The sequence below is a fragment of the Carassius auratus genome, unplaced genomic scaffold (assembly GCF_003368295.1).
Source record: "Carassius auratus strain Wakin unplaced genomic scaffold, ASM336829v1 scaf_tig00030951, whole genome shotgun sequence".
NCBI lineage: Eukaryota > Metazoa > Chordata > Actinopteri > Cypriniformes > Cyprinidae > Carassius > Carassius auratus.
The window spans coordinates 48,358-69,624 of record NW_020525886.1 but is presented as its reverse complement, the minus strand read 5'-3'; the positions used below and the strand labels follow the sequence as shown (position 1 = coordinate 69,624).

Genomic DNA, 21,267 nt, shown 5'->3' with positions numbered 1-21,267 from the left:
CAGTTCATTTGCTTTCCATACTGTCTTTTCTTACAGTAAGAGTCTGCCTTTACAGAAAATACAGGGCAGGAGACCAAAGACTTCAAAATAAAAGCACAAGTCTGAACAAAAAAAATCAAGACATAACAAAACCAAAAGATCCCCAAAACCTTCACAGCACCTCAAACACACTGATAACAGACTGTTAAAATGTTCACTAACCTCAACTAATTCGGTTACTGACAGAGATAGACAAATTAAAACTGTTCCTTTAATTAGGTGTTTCTGATGAAGTCAAGTCAATGTCACTGACCGAGAGAGATTCTGTCTCTACACACTGGAGTTAAAGGACAGACAAATTATCCGATACTGAGGATGTTTGGACTTAAGACATTGTCATAACTCAAATAAATGAGAAAAAAAATCATAAAGACTTTGGACTTTCTGAAGTAACAGAAGAAGAACAGAGAAGCCACTCGACATATTCAGTGTCACGGTCTATTCTGAGCGGAGAATTACTTGACCTGTTTCATATGTGCATCTTTTTTTTATTAAAATTAAAGTCATAATTGAGAGTTATGTTAAATGATAGATTACATAGTACAGACATATCTATTTATATAATTACTATAAAATTTGACCATTTAATGAAATTATAAATAACAATGAGAGGATCTCATATTTTTATGTCTCAAAGATCTGTTAATTACAAATACCACTTATGCACAGAAGGATCTCATGCGTCATGATTTGACCAAACACCCAATTAATAATAATAATAATAAGCTAATAATAGATACAACAATGTAAAGTTAAAAATTCTTAGCCTTTAGTCTCCAGAAAAATCCACTAAATAGTCAATCACATACAGGTCTTGTACCAAATGTTTAAGGTCGATGCAGCATTTGTGCATAACATTTAGTATAAAGTATTTATTTACATAGAAATACATTCCATATCAATTCATATTCAATTTCAAAGCATTAGTATCCAGTTATGAATAACATTGGCACACCAGCTAATGAATTTCCCCATTATACTATGAATACAATAAAAGAGGTTGAATAAATGAACATTATGTATTACTATACTGTCAACTCACAACACTAGCACTGCTGTGAAAGTGATGTAGAGGGGAAGAAACAAGAAGAGAGAGTCTTGACAAAGTTTGAACAGAGACACATTTGAGATGCATGCTAGTAAGAGGTGGAAACTGCCTGACTGTCCACATAAACCTGATCACATTGACATGAAACTTTCCTCATTGTTGAGTGGAAGGTGTATTTTAAGTGTTACCATCCTACAGTCCACTACATGATTGATGGAGAATTTATACTAAAGAGCCAGTCCCCTGTTTACTGTACACATCTGTTCTCCGATCAACCTGTAAATAAAACAAAATGACCATTTGAATTAACACTAAACCAACAGCTGTCATTCAATCACATAAGCTTAGTTTCATTAAAACAAATTTGTCTCATTTGAAGGTCTAAACCTAATAATTTGAAAATGTAACAAATAAAAGCTTGCAAAATAAACTCTACATTCAATTTAAAGGATTAGTTCAATTCCAGAATAAAAGTATCCTGTTCATTTACTTCATGTCTTTCTTTTTCTTCAATCGAAAAAAAAAAAAAAAAACGTTTTTTTTAGGGAAATATTCCAGGATTTTTCTCCATTAGTGGACTTTAATGGCGACCAGTGGAGTGAAAGTCTAACTTGCAGTTTCAAAACAGCTTCAAAGAGCTTGACATGGATCGCAACCGAGGAATAAGGGCCTTAGCTAGCGGAATGATCAGTCATTTTCTAAAAAACATTTAAAATATATATATTTTTTATACTTTTTAAATCACAAATGCTCATCTTGCACTAAGTCTGCGATGCATATGCAGTCAAACTTGGTTAGTTCTTTGTCTGTGTACTTCAGTTCAGAAAGGTAGGTGTTCCGTTTTATTCCCACGGAAAGGGCAACCCAGTGTACAAAAGGATATTACTCGGTATTCCACATTTGTTTGTTTATTTTTTCCACAAGGATAATCAAGTAACCAGGTAATAAACCTGAAACAATAAGAAATACAACGTTTCACTTTTCAAGTGCATACTACAAACAACTTCTGTTCTTTACCTCAATAGCCCAATAACAATAAGCAACATTAATCAAATACAAATATATAATATCATAATCATCATTTTCATGTACAAGCTTCACACTTCACACAACATTATTCAACATACTCAAATCCTACAAAGAACCTATGCATACAATCTTATCAAAAGCAGAAAACTACAGCTTCCAAAATACCCCACGGCAAACCAGGAAGTATGTTAAATACCGATCTGCGATTCATACTTTATCAAACATTTACAAAACTCAAGAAAGTAAACACAAATAAACACATATGATTTAACAATGTTAGAAGTCTAAATGTTGACTATGTCCCAAGGCTTCGCCACCCGTCCAATTATAACATTTGAACATAGCATTATCTTTAACAGTTAACTAAACTGCTTAGATCTACCAAACCATAATGTTATCTTTAACATGCAACAACAACATAGCATGGTGACAGCAAACAACATGAAGCGTACATCATAACAGACAAGAAACCATTTAAAATTAAGAGAGCTTACCAAGTGGCTGCACACTGGGTTGAAAGTCATTACAAACAAATGAAGTTCATGCTTCCTTTTCACTAATAGACACCGGTCACATGTACTCACAGCACACTCCTCTCTTAAAGAAACACTACACTATTGGGCTGCTAAACCTCAAACATTTTCCATAAATGCTACTTACAACATTTGTAGCTCTAGTTTAAGGTTACCATTTGATTAAACATAAAATAAGAAATAACAAACTTCAGAAATGACAGAACTCCACAGAAAACACAACAGTAGGGTAGGGCAAAAAAAAATTTTTTTTCCTGTTTTACTTCTTTTTGTAAAGGGCTTTTGACTTTCTTTGCACATTCACATTATAAACAATGGTTTGGCACTTCGAGTAACTTTTCCAACGTGATCACATAATACCTCAAGTAGAGCTAGTGCAAGACAAGCATTTGTGGATAAAAATCAGGATGTTTTTATTCTAGAAGTGAACTAATCCTTTAAAGTTGCTTAAATTTCCTATCAAACTTACACAGTGCTGTTCTCAAAGACATCAACCTCAGAGATAATGAATACATCATGTACATTGGAGATTACTTTATCACTATAGACACAGTACTATAGTGAGGCTCTTTTGAGGATCTCTTACCTGAAGTTGACAGGTTCTGTTTGTACAGCTTCTTGAGCTTAAAGCCCAAGCCATCCATCAAATCGTTTTAGCAAGCTTTCACTGTCTAGTCTGTAAGAAGGAATTGGATAAGAGAAAAAAAAATCAATGTTGGCTGTAACAAGTTGCAAATTCGTTACCTCATTTCTGCCATTACTTTTCTACAAAAATGGTAACAGATTACACTAACATTAACATTGCTATAATCAGACTAGTGACTGATTCAAATAACATTCATATATTTCTGTCTTTGTGTAAGTGTGACTACAAAAGGATCTATAAATCCAGTCTTTGTAAGTGAAAAAGACGAGGATGAGTGTATGGTTTACATTTATTCCTACAAATTAGGAATAAAACAGATCTTATATCCCACAGTTTACATAGGATAAATGTCAAGGAGCAAAAACATATTATTTTTAATAAAAACATAAACCTTTTGAACTCAAAACTCTGTAAGCCTGAACATGAAAAGTTATTTATTAGCACATGTGATCTCAGGAGCATGCACTTTATTAGACAAAAGTGTCCATTTGTGTGTTGGGGATTTCTAATGTACAGTAACTGAAAGTAAAATAAATGATGTTGAACATGACTGAAAAGACAGAGACATTGATCATGTGATGGTGGACGACTGTGAGCTGAGCCTAGTATCTGCACTGATTTTACCAGGAGTGCAGCATTTTCCTACAGTCGGCCCACAATTATCAGTCTATCTTCAGTACAATCATTTTCTTCTGTTAAAGCATTTAATAAAGCTATTGTTGTAGTTGCATTGTTTCTATCCTCATCTTCTTTGTGTTCAACATTTTATCAATCGAGTGATTTCCCTCATACCAGTTTAGCACAAACCCAGCCTGATTCAATGATTTGACTCTGATTTTATGTCAGTTGCAGTGTTAATTATCAACACAAAGATTAAACAAATACTAACACCCAAACCTAAACCAAACATTTCCATTATTATTGCCTTGAGAGCACATCCTGATAGCATTACTGTTTGTCGTGACTGAATCCATCTATGATTTATTCTGAAGTCAAAAGTGGTGTTTACTCACCTCAGTTCACAGCCTGATTCTTTTAGCACCTCAGTGAGCTGCTTCTTTGAGTTTCCTATTTTATTGTTACTCAGATCAAGCTCTTTTAGAAAACGTAATGATGTCTTCTTATCCAAAGACTGAGCCAAACAAGCAACATCTGTAATGCCGCAGTCATTTAGACTAGAAGAAGACAGACAGACAGAGAAAGAGAAGTCTTAAAAACAAATATCAATAACAAACAACTTTCAATAAATACACTGTAAACTCAGGCTCTTCACAAAATACTGAGTATAAAATATCTTGTTTTAAACTGATTGTTATTCATTTTGACTCTAATTATATAGAGCTCCTCACCTCAGTCTCTCCAGTTTACAGTCTGAATCCTTCAGTACGTCACATAAGTGCTTCACTCCTGTGTTTTCTATTTTATTTCCACTGAGGTTCAGTTCTCTCAGGTGTGATGGGTTTGATTTCAGAGCTGAAGTCAGGATGATGCACTGTTTCTCTGTAATACTGCATCCACACAGACTGAAGACAAAAAAAAAAAAAAAAAAGACTCAGATTTTTGAGTACATATGTCATACACCATTAAACCTTGGGTATTATTTCATGGAGAAAGATTTGATTGTCCCAAACCATCCAGAACCAGTGTCTGGAATCAGTGTCTCAATTCAAATACCTCTGATATCTGATAAGAGATCCAAACCAGAAATTATGGCCACGATAGCCCAGACTACAATAGCACTTAAAGACTGAAGCCAATATAAAGGGACAAGAACATCAACCTTAAATTAAATCTAGGCATATTCATGTTCCAGTTATTTTTATCTTCCTGTATGTAAATCATGGACACTGACAGATGAACTAGAGAAGACAACTCAGGCTGTGGAAATTCAATGCTGTCTAAAGTTTATGGGCATTAGCTATTATGACCATATGACTAACGTGGAAGTGCAAAATTACTATTCTGTAGCTATTTTGGAATGTTACTAACGCTAGTTTTCCAAGTTTGCATTGTGGGTTCATTAGTAGGTCACTGATGTTTTCCACTCCTGAGTATCCTAGTTGATTTGCACTGAGGTCCAGCTCTCTCAGATGTGATGGGTTTGATTTCAGAGCTGAAGTCAATGCAGAACATCCTTCATCTGTCATTTCACAACCTCTGAACCTAAATTTGGAACAATGAGACAAAAAAAAAAACCCTCTTCAATCTTATTCGTTTAAATACCACAAACATTTATTTTGTCTTGTATGCAAATGTTCCTCACCTCAATCTCTCCAGTTTACAGTGTGAATCCTTCAGTACGTCACATAAGTGATTCACCCCTGTCTTATTAATCTGATTCACACTGAGGTCCAGTTCTCTCAGGTGTGATGGATTTGATTTCAGAGCTGAAGTCAAGCTGAGACAATATTTCTTTGTAATTCTGCATTTACACAAACTGAAGACAGAAAAAGTAAAATGGGTTAATCTACAATGACCACCTTACTGAAGTGCTACAGCATGTAATTAAAAACAGCTAGTATAAACTAAAAGGCAAATTCCAGACGCTGTAGTGCTATAAACACTATTATTTTTGGCTCCAATGGTTTCAAATAACCAACAGAATTATAAACTTTAATCACACTGTAACTTCTATACAGCATAAAGTTGCATACTTGAGTATTTCCAGCTTGCATTTTGGGTTCATCAGTAGATCACAGAGGTGTTTCACTCCAGAGTCTCCTAATTTATTTCCACTCAGGACCAGTTCTCTCAGATGTGATGGGTTTGATTTCAGAGCTGAAGTCACAGCAGAAAATCCTTCATCTGTCATTTCACATCCACTGAACCTAGATTCAGAGAAATTAGTTTAAAATACAACTCATTATCTTTCCTTTAAATATATATATATATATTTTTGTTCTGTATGCATGTTCCTCACCTCAGTCTCTCCAGTTTACAGTGTGAATGCATCAGTATGTCACATAAGTGATTCACTCCTGTATTTATTTTATTCCCACTTAGGTCCAGTTCTCTCAGGTGTGATGGGTTTGATTTCAGAGCTGAAGTCAGGATGAGACACTGTTTCTCTGTAATACTGCATCCACACAGACTGAAAACAGAGAGAGAACAGACACTGAATCAAACTGATTTATTTTTTATTGATTTATTTTTTAGATAGCCTATCTATGTTTTCAGTTTTGAATCTTGTGCTGTCTTAAGTTACATAAATAATAATATCTATGTTTGGATATCAAACCACATTATGGTGGATAGAGAAGTTAAGATAAGTAATAGCATGCAGTCTTCCTGCAAATTAAAGCTATAGGTCAGAATTCGGCTAGGTTTACTTTTCTGGCACAGGTAAGATGATCCAGATATAACATCATATCTGTTAAAGTTACATATATTACATATTAAAAGTTACAATAAACCATGTGAAATACTCACATCACCGTGTTGAGTTGACTGTGTTTATCCCGCAGTAGAGCAGCGATCTGATTCACTTGTGTGTCTCCTAGTTTAACATCACTCAGATTCAACTCTTTTACCAGCAACAGGTTTTTACCCACAAGTCCAGGCACATATTCAGAAGCCCTTTCTGCATCCGGACTCAAAAATCTGCAGAATTTGAAGCAGGATTCAATTCAGTACTCATATTTTGTGACGTAATGTAAAATACTGCTAAAACTACCAGTAATTATTGTTTTTAATCCTTAAATCTTTAATGTATTGTATATAAAAAAAATTATATAAAAAAAACAAGCAGTTTGTATATTGTTCATTTCTTCACGCCTCACCTCAGTGTCTTCAGTTGACAGTTTGGATCCTGTAGTAAATCACTGAGCTGCTTCACTCCTGATTGTCCAGGATCATTTCCTGTGAGATCCAGCTCTATCAGGTGTGAAGGGTTTGATCTCAGAGCTGAAGCCAGAGCTTTATTACCTTCTTCTGTGATACTGCAGTATGAAAGTCTACAGGAAAAATATTATTATAATTAATTGCTAAATTGTTTTATATTGAAAAAAATCTCAAATGGATTTTATTTAGTCTTTCTATCAAAATGAAACATCTCTTTTTTTTGTTCGCTACAATAAGATTTTGACTCTGATTAAAAATAAATAAATTATTAAAATAAAATTTTCATTTTACTCACCTGAGTTTTTCCAGTGTGCAGTTTTTATTTTCTAATCCGTTCTGGAGTTTCTTTATTCCTGAATCCTGCAGATTATTGTTGCTCATGTCAAGTTCTTTCAGACTGGAGTTTGATCTCAGGACTGTAGCGAGAACTAAGCAGCTTTCCTCTGTTAGATCACAGTCACACAGCCTAAAATGTGACAGGAGGAGAATTTACCAACACGAGGTACTTGATGCCAACATTCAGTGATTACACTTCATCTGATTTAAGATACTGTGAATGTACAATGAATGGAAATAATACTTACTGAAGTTTGTTGAGTCTACAGTGTTTATCCTGCATCAGGGCAGCAAGCTGCTCTACATTCTTTAGTTCTAGTTTATGTTTACTCAGATTCAGCTCACTCAGGGTTAATGGGTCTTTTATATTGAGAACTCTATTCACATACTTACAGGCTTCAACTGCTGCGGGACTTTGTAAAAACCTGGGAACACCGGAGGAATAACAGTAACATTACATGCAATAAGATATTAATATTTTAGAACTAGTTTAATTTTCCATAAACATGGAAAATCACATGATCAAACAGATGTATATTAGTAACAGACATGTAACGTGTGTTCCTCAACATGAACTAATAAACAGAACACCTGCTTCTCTAGACTTGTGCTTGTCCATGATTTCAGGTTTTCATTATTTTTTTTATATTTATGTATTCTTTTTTTTGGCAAGTTCAGATCAATATAGTGTCAAACAAAGCCTATGACTGGATAGTGATACAGGCTCTAAATTATTGCAGAATAATGAAAAACAAAGACGCAAGAATAATATACCATTGCTTAACTTGCAATAGGACATTTTTCTGTATGTGCAGCGAAAGAAATACACTCTTAAAAATAAAGTTGCTTAAAGGGTTCTTCACAACGATGCCATAGAAGAACCATTTTTGGTTCCACCAAGAACCATTCAGTCAATGGTTCTTTAAAGAACCCTTCTTTCTTACCTTTTTTATAATCTGAAGAACCTTCTTTCGCCACAAAGAACCTTTTTGTGAAACAGAAAGACTCTTAAGATGTTAAAGGTTCTTTATGGAACCATTTAGACAAAAAAGGTGGCATCGTGAAGCACCTTTATTTTTAAGAGTGTAGAGAAGCTGCAAGATCTGATGTGAAATTAAACTTCATCAGCTCCAAATAACCACTAACATATTTGTATTGTTTATTTTTTAACACTACTGTAACTGAAGTAGAATTTCTAAAAGTCAAACAATCACATGTGTAATTAGCCAGTGCCATCATTTTTTTAAGGTTAGTTAATCGATTAACCTTTAACATCCCTTCCAGTCAATCAGTATTTTTCCCCAAGCTGGTAAAAGGCCCTTTAGTCATAACAAAGCTTTAATAGATTTTTATTTTTTTTATAATGGTTTCATTTTCTAACTGCTACAATGTATCTTAAAAATACTCACCTCAGTTTACACAAATGACCCTGCAGTACATTTACAAGCTCCTTCACTCCTGATTGTCCAGGATCATTTCCTCTGAGATCCAGCTCTATCAGGTGTGAACGATTTGATCTCAGAGCTGAAGCCAGAGCTTTATAACCTTCTTCAGTGATACAGCAGTTTGAGAGTCTACAGAAAATGTTAAAAAAATAATAAACTATATATATATGTGCTGATCAAATTTGTCCAAATAACTAAATCACACAGTACTACATTATTATATTCCTGCCATTAAAGTAATTGTTTGTGTTTCCATGATGTGCAATGTACCCACTTTAGTATTTCAAGCTTAGATTTCTTCAGTCCCTCACTGATCCCTTTAACTCCTGAGTCCAGCAGACGACTGTTGTTCAAGTCCATCTCTTTCAGGTTGGGTTTGGAGGAAAGAACAGTAGCTAGAACTGAACAGCTTTTCTCTGTCAGCTTACAATTATTCAGCCTAAACACAAAAACATTATTATATGTTATTATCAGATATTCATATATACTAGGGGTTGCACATTCATTGTCTGGCTATCTGGGACATTGGAATGGAGTAAAAGGTTAAGATAATAACTTTCTCTGTAGTATTATATCACATTGTGAGTTTATATTAGCACCATTTTTTGTTTTCTCATGGTTACTGATAGAGCGTTTGGACATGGAAGCAGGACTACGTGACGTCAGACCTATCAAACAAATAGAGGTCGCAATAGGATAATAAAGGTTTGAAGGACTTCCACATTTACGCTCTGTTTCCAAACAGTTAAAATGACAAATGAAAGTATTCTCCGAAAGCTCCACAAGACATGTGTGATTATATTACTGGATGCTCGAAACTGAATTTGTGCGCAGATGCGGTACATTTGTCACAGGACGTGGGGTATGACAGTTGTGTCCGACTATATGAACTAGCTGTTTTAAATACAGTATTTTTATATTTAACATTAGTTTATCAGTATGTTTCAAATTATATTTTTTCGATTATTGGTGATTCCATAGGCTCTCTCTCATGAACCTGCGCAGGTTAAAACACCAAATATTTATGCAATGACAAGAACAAAGAGTCTCTCTCTTGCTCCACACATGCACGATAATATCGTGTATCGTCGATATCACAGGCTCATGATATGATTATTTGAAGAATTACCATATTGCCCAACACTAGTTACCATAACTTCCTTAAATCACAGAAGTTTGCAGATACACACTTAATAGATTAGAAAATGTTATTGTCTAAAATCATAATCCCTTACTTTATTTTCTCCACTATGCAAAGAGAGTCCAGCAGAAGTGCAGCAAGTTTCTCCCAGTCCAGGTCTCCAAGTTTATTTGTGCTCAGATCCAGTTCTTGGAGCAGTAAAGGATTTGTACCCAGAACATTGAAGAGATACTCATATGCTTCTTCTGCCGCAGGACTTGTCAAAAAGCTACAGAAATTAGAATAGAAGTTTAGATTAGATAACTGTTATAATTTTATACCTTTTGCATCTCAATCCTCATCATGGGTCCAGTGTAATAATTAAGTCAATTGTTATAATTCAATTTAGTTTTTACTGAGAAAATACCCAAATCAGGTAATAAATTAATGAATTATTTAATTAATTATCTGTCAAAATTGTAATGATTGTTTTACATTACGTTTGTGTCACAAAATTTGTCAGACTCATGAAATTCAAGTTTGTGACTGTAGCAACTCGTCACATCAACTAACCTGCCCCCTTTAATATGTTTCAAACAGCTCAATACATTTCTGTCTCTTGAAGTAATTGAATGCTTTTATTACCTGACTGTCATTAAATTACCCATTGCACCCCCTAGTAATTTAAAGAGCCACTGTAGTCTTGATTTTCCAGGATAGTTTCCGGTGAGATCTAGCTTTGTCAGGCGTGAAGGGCTTGATCTCAGAACTGAAATCAAGGTTTTGTAATTTTCACCATTGATACCGCAGTCTGAAAGTCTGTAAATGGAAAAAAAAAAGATTGATATTAAGTACAGCATGTTCTACTCTAAATAAAATACAAATCCATAAAGAAAAATGTTGCTTTTAAAAAATCCATAACTAAGTAGAAAAATATATTGTCATAAAAACTTCCAAAAAGTGCATTTGTGCCTTCATATTGATATTTGCGAAACTTATAAATGCCATTATAACATCTGCTTATTTTTAGAACCATTTTGTTCCCTGAATTAAAATAAACATCAAGTAAAATTAAAGAATAATTACATTAATAAAATAGAATAGAAAACTTAAACTTATCTTATTTGTTGTTTGCTAAAACAACCTTACTTTAAAATTAAAATATTTCAAAGGTAAGTATAGAATAAATACCAATATAAAATGGTAATAAAATTATAATATTATATTAATGATACTAAAGTAAGACTTGTTTAATTTGAATTTCCAAATATTGAACACGATATTTAAAGATAACAATAAGTAGTTAAAAAATAAAAATACATTGAAAATACCATTTCACTAGTAGTAGTGTTTCAGTTAATCAAAAATGTATTTACAAAAGTATATTAAAGGGCCCCTTTTATGTTCATTTACAAAGTAATAACTTTCTATGGTATCAGTTTTGCCATATCAGTCCGAGCACAAGTCTGACAGTGATACTCAGGAAGAAGCTTATCATCCTGAGCCACATTCACAAGCATGACTTGTGCAACACATTTCAGAGTGTCAATTATTTTATACATCTTTTGATACCTATTTTAGAAGAAGCCATTAGAAAAGATTTTGAGAACACAGCAGAAGTTATGGCAGTACTACTGAAAAACAATGTTAAAAATACTCAAATTTAACAAAAAAAAAAAAACGTAATCGCTGTTCTAATCTAATGTGCTGCTTCACTGTAATGCACATTCGAAGGCTACAAACAGCAGCTCGTACGTCACACGCAGATCACATGTGCACAGAATCATTCAGCGCAGAAATTGATTTCTCAATAAAATAGCATTGAAACATAAAAGTTCAAGCATATATTTCTTAACTAAATCCCACAATGTCACTACTACTAGTACACTGAAAAAAGTAATAAGTAAATTTACTTAATTTTTATTTGGCAAGTTTTTGCACAAGCATTTTTCAAGTAAATTTAACACATTTGGAAATTAAGTAAATCTACTTAACTAAGTTAAGTAAAAAAAATAAAATAATAATAAGTACATTTTATTGAGTAAAATTTAATTAAATAATATTAAATTAATGCATTTAGCAGACACTTTTATCCAAGGCAACTTACAGTGCATTCAGGCTAACAATTTTCACCTATCAAGTGTTCCCGGGGAATCAAACCCCCAACCTTGCACTTGCTAATGCAATGTTCTACCACTGAGCTACAGGAACACTTCAAGATTTTGTGAAAAATAAGTGAAAATTTCACTTACTTACTTTTTTATTTTGGAAAAGTTTTTACACTAACAAAAACCCGAAACAGATATTCTAGAAATTTCTAAATGTAAAATATTTTTTTTCAAAACAGTTTTATCAAATGAGGGTAAATAAGTATCTCAATTCTGTCCCTTTAAACCAGTTTACAGCAAAGACAGCATGAAGGAATGGATGCACGTGATAAATATTCTGCAATTAAGAAAACAGACAAAATAAATAGCACTGTAAAACCCGATAAGTAAACTTTACTCAAACCGTTTGAGTAAAAAGATTGCCTTTATTTAAACCATGTAAGTTTTAAAACTTTGCAATTAAGTAATTAAGTGATTAACTAAGTGCTGATTGAGAATTAGTGATGAACAGCTGCTGTTAACAAACAGAATCACTGAAGAAAAGAGAAACACAAGAACTACTACAACTGACTTCAGACACAGACTTAGATGAAATCAACTGAAATAAAATACATGAAATCTCTCAAGATCTGATTAAACAACCCCACAAACAGCATCACCAGCTCCACTTATTAATAACCAGACTGACTTTATTTCTGTCAGACGTCTACAGAAGATCTTATTGAGAATGAACTAAGTTTTAGATGTTGATTTATTGTTTCATTTGAAGTAACCATGTTAGAGATCAGTGTTTGCTTTAGTTGGGCTCTTGACCCTTGATTTCTGTCTCAGTCTTTTCTCTGGCTGTTATAACCGTGTGTTTCTAAAACACATTTGTTGCAATTCAAAAGTCCAGAAGAAAAGCCATCAGGTGTTAAACTTTGCCTAGGTGTAGGTTGTTATACTTTACATTGGTGATGATAATCATCAATTATTTATGTGTACGGAGTCTAATGAAGTAGGTGTTGTGTAATTAGTGGAAGTGATTCTAGTAAAAGTGACAATAAGAGCCAGTGATTCTGTGATAATCAGTTAAAATAAAAATGACTTTCTAAACACTTTTGTACACATACATTTTTTCTTCTATGCCAGTAATTGGTCAAACACAGACATCAATAATCAGAATATGAACCTCTACAATGGTGACGAAAAAACATGCTGCAATGCATTCTGGGTACTATTGTAGTACAAAACTCATCCATGGCTCCCAGCATGCTCTGCAGCATATTTTTTTTTTATGGTCACCATTGTTGAGGTTCATATTCTGATTATTGATGTCTGTGTGTGACTGTTTGACACTGTAGAAGACCACACTGTTTGAAAAGTCATTCAGATTAACTTATTATCACAGAACCGCTGGCTCTTAGAATCACTTTTACTATAATCAATCATATTACACAACACATATTTCATCAGAGATTATAGACTCCGTACAGTTCAATAATTGATGATTATCATCACTGACACAAAGTATAACAATCTACACCTAGGTACAGGTTAACACCTGATGGCATTTCCTCTGGGCTTTTGAGTTACAACAAATGTGTTTTAGAAACACACGGTTATAACAGCCAGAGAAAACACAAAGACAGAAATCAAGGGTCAAGAGCCCAACTAAAGCAAACAGTGATCTCTAACATGGTTACTTCAAATGAAACAATAAATCAACATCTAAACCTTAGTTCATTCTCAATAATATCTTCTGTAGACGTCTGACAGAAATAAAGTCAGTCTGGTTATTAATAAGTGGAGCTGGTGATGCTGTTTGTGGGGTTGTTTAATCAGATCTTGAGAGATTTCATGTATTTTATTTCAGTTGATTTCATCTAAGTCTGTGTCTGAAGTCAGTTGTAGTAGTTCTTGTGTTTCTCTTTTCTTCAGTGATTCCAGGCACGTGCACAGGTAGGGCTCAACCTGTGCAGAGCACATGCCCTTTTTGCCCTTACACTCCGAAGTGCCCTTTTTTTTGGTGGTTTTTTATTTTATTTTATCGATGCTATTGGTCACCCTTTACGTCTGTCTGTCTGTTTTACAAATATTTAGCAAATGAAAGTTCTTAAAACGAGCTTGTGTAAATCTTATTCGATCCTCAAGCTGTCAGTAAGCTGATAACCCCGCCCCCTCTATATTAATTGAATCAACTGAAGTTCCACACAGCCGCACAGTAGACAACAGCTGAGCTGAACGAAGTTTTGCGAAGGGTAAATCTTGTTGTTTGAATAAGTACTACTAAACACTATGTCTATAAAGGCTCATATTTTATTTATTTGATGTCTGACTGACTCACTGACTGAGACATGTGGGACGTAGCCTGAGAGAGAGGGCTAGCATTTGCCAACTAGTCATAGCCAATACATAGCCAACACTTAAATAGCCTGTGCATACAGTTGCATTTCATCTTTTATAAGATGAAAATGTAATGTGATGCCGGCAGCGGCAGGCACTGTCGCCGTTTTAATGACGGACAAAAAAAAAATCACATTTGCACACATTCGCTGGTCAAATACGATATATTGTAATACAACAACACAATTGTTTTTACCATCGGAAATCATAACAGGTGCGCCCCCGCGCTGTTTCGTACGGGAACTTACACAAAGCGACGAGTGATCCTCGTCACCTAGATAACATATATTTCTAAGAAATTTCTTCTTTGATTTATAATTGCTGATACACTTAATTTATTAACATTTAGGCTAATAATGTTATGGTATACTCTCCGCTCATCCTCACATGTATAAAATGTTGTAAAACATGGTTTACTACAATAATGTAGTAGTAACTAAAAAAAATAAAAAAAATAACGGAAGACCACTGTGAAATCTTTATATTTTATCATGCAGAATGTAATTCATGATTCATTCCTAGGCTTCATTTATTTGATCCAGTAAAATTGTGTAATATTTTTACAATTTTAAATAACTGTTTTCTATTTGAATGTATTTTAAAATGTAATTTATTTTTGTGATCAAAGCTGAATTTTCAGCATCATTACTTACACTACAGTGTCACGTGATCCTTCAGAAATGTTTTTCACTGCAACTGTACTTTTCACACTATTTTTATTTATTTTTTCATTGCTGGCTTATTTTAGGGGAAAGTGTAGTGAATAAGAGACATTCAAGAGACCAACATCCCTGGTCCACCACAGTATCAAATATTTTGCCAGGTACATGGCTCACAGAAGGTTGCTGTTGTAATTAGGTTTAAAGAACCCCTTTATCTATATATTATCTAATATTATTATTATGGTTGTTATTAATCGTGAATAAATCTAAAGCTTTTGAGACTATTATTTTGTGTTATTGAATTTGTCATGAAGATGTGACCATTTCTTCCTTTTATGCAGGCTTACTTAATAATCTTGATATAAAAAAAAGGGAGGGGCGTGCCCTTTTTCAGTTTCAGCACATGCCCCTCAAAAGGTCTGTGCACGGCCCTGAGTGATTCTGTTTGTTAACAGCAGCTGTTCATCACTAATTCTCAATCAGCACTTAGTTAATCACTTAATTACTTGAATGCAAAGTTTTAAAACTTACATGGTTTAAATCAAGGCAATCTATTTACTCAAACGGTTTGAGTAAAGTTTACTTATCGGGTTTTACAGTGCTATTTCTTTTGTCTGTTTTCTTAATTGCAGAATATTTATCACGTGAATCCAGTCCTTCGTGCTGTCTTTGCTGTAAACTGGTTTAAAGGGACAGAAGTGAGAGACTTATTTACCCTCATTTGATAAAACTGTTTTGAAAAAAAAAATTATTTTACATTTAGAAATTTCTAGAATATCTGTTTCTGGTTTTTTGTTAGTGTAAAAACTTTTCCAAAATAAAAAAGTAAGTAAGTGAAATGTTCACTTATTTTTCACGAGATCTTGAAGTGTTCCTGTAGCTCAGTGGTAGAACATTGCATTAGCAAGTGTAAGGTTGAGGGTTCGATTCCCCAGGAACACATGATAGGTGAAAATTGTCAGCCTGAATGCACTGTAAGTTGCTTTGGATAAAAGTGTCTGCTAAATGCATTAATTTAATATTATTTAATTCAATTTTACTCAATAAAATGTACTTATTATTATTAATTTTTTTTACTTAACTTAGTTAAGTAGATTTACTTAATTTCCAAATGTGTTAAATTTACTTGAAAAATGCTTGTGCAAAAACTTGCCAAATAAAAATTAAGTAAATTTACTTATTACTTTTTTCAGTGTAGAGAGATGCTGCCATGTAGAAATAATTTACTCATGCAATCGCTCTCACTAATGCATTCATATAAATGTAATCTTTACTGTGAGATATTATCTGTATGAAATAAAGCGAACCAAAGGCAAAAGAACTGATGAAAATGAGCTGTTATAGGAGCAATAGCCATGTGGGCAGCACTGTGTCATTTGCCATAGCTGTGCACAGGGGGTTTGTTACAGCTCCAAACTTATTTTTTTCATTAATGACAAATGATTTCGACTCGACTTTCTTCACATAAAAGTCGACTTAAAAAAAAAATCAGAAGTTGTTCAACCTCTAATATATACTCACACATGTATCTCAGAAAAGCTACAAGTGCTCTTTAAATATTGTTGCAGATATAGAATCACAACCCCTAGAGTACATGAAGAGCTAACAAAACTGATCAATGCATTAAAAAACATTTGTACTCAATATTGCTCCCACTGAGTTACTCTCAAAAAGTGATTACAAAAAAATCAACAGTTTTAAACTCCTTTGCCTTTGTCCATGTAATGATGCAATTAATCAAGCAGGCATGTTCTACTGGATAGATTAACTCCCTTTGGCATGGATTTCATGCTTTACAGATTGTTTAAATACACAAATACCTATAAAAAGGATAATAGAAAATACTCACTTCAGTTTCTCCAATTTGCATTGTGGATTTTCCAAAAGCAAACAAATATTCTGTATTCCCTTGTTTCCTAGTTTATTTCCACTCAGATCCAGCTCATTCAGGTTTGAAGGATTTAAATTAAATGCTGAAGTCAAAGCAGCACAACCTTCTTCAGTAATACTGTTTTTATTCATCCTGCAGAGAAAGAAAACCAATAAAGGAAACATTATTCAATTTATCTTAAGACCTACTTTTCAGCAATGGCATCTTTGATTGTTGCTGATAACATTGAGCCTCATTCATGAAACAGAAGCAGAATTAATTTTATTTGTAAATAATAAATTGGTCATAAAAGTAAATTGGATTCATGAAAGTGTATGTCTCTGCTTCCAACCACATGTAAATAGTGTTTAAAATTTCCAAACCTTATTTTTTCTTCTGGTGAACCGATGATGTTGCATTTTGATAACATTATTTTAGTATCAAACACTAAATATTGTGACTCAAGAAAGTAGCTTCAACTCAAGCTCTGATTTACCATCAGGACTACTAGTGCTTAGAAGATAAGTGTGGATTGCAATATACTTGAATTATGTTGGTGGTCTTGAGGAAGTGGACAGATGTCAAAACAGCTGATGATGGAGCAAGGTAAGTGACTGCTTATATACAGCAAGTAAACTCAAACTTTAGAGGAGTTCACTCCACCTGACACTGTGTTCAGAATTTCATATAATAACAAAATGTATTAGTTAACGAGTAAGTTAAATGTAAGAAATTTCATTCATTAACAAAAATGAAATCAGCTGCATAAACCACTTTCTTTTTTATTGTAGATGAATTATTCTGAACGCCAGTATTATTGGTCTGAATTTACTCTTATATTTACGAAGTTTCATGTATGAGTCTAGTTTGTAAGCTGCTCTGGGTAAAAGTGTCTGTTAAAGGAATATATATATATATATATATATATATATATATATATATATATATATATATATATATATATATATATATATATATATTACAAGAGTTAATCTTCAACAGTTTATGAAAATGCAACACAATACAAATTTTACATTTGAAAGATGTTTTATAAAGACACATAACTGCACAAAAATGAAAATTACATATATACTTACTGAATTATGTTCAGTTTACAATGTTTATCCTCCAGTAGAGCAGCGAGCTGCTTCACTTTATGTGTGCTGTTCAGTTTATGTTCACTCAGATTCAGTTCTCTCACAAGTAATGGGTTTTTATTCACAACTCTTCTCACATAGTGACAGGCTTCTTCTGCTTCAGAACTCAAAAACCTGCAGAATGCAAGATGAAGCAGGATTCAGTTCAGCTCTCACCTTTTAAGGTACAATGACAATCTAAAAATAATGCTTAAATCCCTAGTAGTTTATTATAACATCACTTTAATTTCATGCAACAACATATTGTATTTCTGAAATAATATTTCTATAATTAAATAAACTGCATAAATTTTAAGTATTTCAAAACATCTCACCTCAGTATTAGTTGACAGTTTGGATCCTGTAGTAAATCACTGAGCTCCTTCACTCCTGATTGTCCAGGATCATTTCCTGTGAGATCCAGCTCTATCAGGTGTGAAGGGTTTGATCTCAGAGCTGAAGCCAGAGCTTTATAACCTTCTTCAGTGACACTGCAGTTTGAGAGTCTAGAAAAGGAAAATAAAATGTTACAATCAGCTGATTTAACAGTTATTCTAGAAATGTCTTGACTAATAATAACTGCTAAGAAGAAAAGCTAGTGAATTTTGTTCCTTGTACAAATTAATGTAAAAAATATGAATATGAGCACAAATAAAATATCCAGACACCTTTAATGGGTTAGAAATCAACTTACTTGAGTTTCTCTAGTTTACAGTTTTCTTTCAGTGCATCAGTGAGCAGCCTCACTTTTGAATCTTGTAGATTATTATTGCTCAGATCAAGTTCCTTCAGACTGCTGGAGTCTGAACTGAGAACTGAAGCAAGAGCTGAACAGCTTTCCTCTGTTAGCTCACACTTACAGAGTCTTCAAAAAAAAAAATAAAAAAAAAAAAATAAAATAAAATAAAATAATATATATATATATATATATATATATATATATATATATATATATATATATATATATATATATAGTATGTGATATGTGATTTTTGTGTTGAGTGTATCTGTTGGTGAAATGTCCTCACCTGAGTATCTTCAGCTCACACACAGGATTCTTCAGTCCCTCACAGATCTCTTTGACTCCTGAGTCCAGCAGACGGCTGTTGTTCAGGTTAATCTCTTTCAGGATGGTTTTGGAGGAGAGAACAGTAGCTAGAACTGAACAGCTTTTCTCTGTCAGCCTACAATTGTTCAGCCTAAACACAAAAAACATTTTTTTTTATTCTGCACATTTTCTACATACATCAGACCAATATCTCTTTATATTGGATCACACATGACAGACAGTATTTAATAATAAATAAACAACCATTATCTATAATGTATAAAATAATGTAGACTCACTTAATTTTCTCCACTTTGCTATGAGAGTCCATCAAAAGAGCAGAGAGCTTCTCTCCATCCAGATCTCTTAATTTATCTTCACTCAGATCCAGTTCTTTCAGTAATAATGGACTTGTACCCAGAACTTCAGTGAGATAATCACACGCTTGCTCTGCAGCAGCACTTTTCAAAAATCTAAATTAAAATAGATTAACAATTTATATCACATAATCTTAAAATTGTATGCCTTTTGTAGCCATGCTCCTCTTTAAAGAGTCCAGCTAATGTACGTAAAATGGTACTCAACCAGAATAATACTTTCACCACTGCCTTCCCCACAGTGACAACATTAGGGGTATTTGCTGCCTTTAATGGCTAAGTGGCATTTTAATCAATGTTTGAATTGAAGGGGGGTGGGGGGGGGGGGTGTCAGGACCATGGTGCTGATGGGGGTCAGGACCACTTATAAGCATTAAGAAAAATTTATTTTTTAGTGTACATCCAAATTACTGAACTAAATTAATTTTAAGACACTCACTTTAATATTAGTCTCTGTTTTTTGTGGTACATCAAGAAGCTCCTTCACTCCTGATTGTCCAGGATCATTTCCTGTGAGATCCAGCTCTATCAGGTGTGAATGGTTTGATCTCAGAGCTGAAGCCAGAGCTTTATAACCTTCTTCAGTTATACTGCAGTCTGAGAGTCTGTTAAACAAAAATAAGCTGTTTATTGTTTGTTTGGATATAGATTAGTAGTGGATTTAACATGCATTACAACAAACTACTGAGATCAACATGAACTAAACCACATTTAAATAATTTATTCAGTTAAGTATTTTATTACGATATTTAAAATAAGTGATGTGTGAAAAGTCCAAAACTGTCCAAAGAGTGAAACTGAAATTTAAGCCACTGTTTTCATTTTCAATTATTCTGGCTAAAGAAACATTAACAAATGTGTATTAACATTCAGAAAATATAAATACACACTTGAGTTTCTCCAATCTGCACTGTGGATTTGTTAAGAGAGGACAGATCTTTTCTATTCCTGAGATCTGTAGTTTATTTCCACTCAGATCCAGCTCTGTCAGGTTTGAAGGATTTGAATTAAATGCTGAAGTCAGAGCAGCACAACCTTCTGCGGTAATATTGTTATTATTCAGTCTGCAGAGAAAGAAAACAAAGACAGAAAACATGATTTAGTTTGTTTTAGCCATAAACAACTAAAGTAACAAAGATACATCTAAATGATGGTTCATCTAATAGCCCTCAAAACTTTAAAGAACAGCAATAACAGCATTTGATGAGACTCTAAAAATTATTAGATGCTTTGCAGAGCATATAATCATATAAAAAACTCACTTCAGTCTGTTGAGTTTACAGTGTTTATCCTGCAGTAGAGCAGCAAGCTTCTTCACATTTGAGTCTTCTAGTTTACTTCCACTCAGATTCAGTTCTCTAAGGAGTAACAGGTTTTTACCCACAACTCTTTCCACATACTGACAGGCTTCATCTGCATCAGGACCCAAAAACCTGCAGAAGAAAAGATTAATCAACTTTGATGAAAATGAATAACAGCATCCGATTCAGATGGGGGGAAAAAAGTGCAAAATGTTTTTCTTGAATTTATTTGTATTCAAAAGACAGTATTAGTTAAATAACATTTCTATGAATAATTCACCTGCATTTCATTTTTGTATTATTTCATCACATCTCACCTCAGTGTCTTCAGTTGATAGTTTGGA

At 33.5% G+C, this 21,267-nt stretch overlaps 1 protein-coding gene across 1 annotated transcript; it reads right to left on the bottom strand.

The window, feature by feature from the left end:
- Positions 1-1,044: 1,044 nt before the first annotated feature.
- On the bottom strand, positions 1,045-19,576 carry LOC113080336 (ribonuclease inhibitor-like). Its single transcript, XM_026252503.1, has 13 exons — positions 19,545-19,576; positions 19,226-19,396; positions 18,533-18,703; positions 18,159-18,332; positions 7,431-7,601; positions 7,075-7,248; positions 6,725-6,895; positions 6,216-6,386; positions 5,950-6,123; positions 5,559-5,732; positions 4,309-4,470; positions 3,236-3,325; positions 1,045-1,363 (listed from the first exon to the last, which is right to left on the bottom strand). Exons 1-12 carry the CDS (start codon positions 19,574-19,576, stop codon positions 3,274-3,276), a joined length of 1,797 nt encoding a protein of 598 aa, XP_026108288.1. The 3' UTR covers positions 1,045-1,363; positions 3,236-3,273.
- Positions 19,577-21,267: the final 1,691 nt, after the last annotated feature.

Coding starts and splice junctions, on each gene's coding strand:
- LOC113080336 (XM_026252503.1), bottom strand. CDS start 19,576: ATGGACTCTCATAGCAAAGTGGAGAAAATTAA. Junction 19,397..19,544: donor AGCAAAGTGGAGAAAATTAA/GTGAGTCTACAT, acceptor TTTTGTGTTTAG/GCTGAACAATTGTAGGCTGA. Junction 6,896..7,074: donor TGTCAACTGAAGACACTGAG/GTGAGGCGTGAA, acceptor CAAATTCTGCAG/ATTTTTGAGTCCGGATGCAG.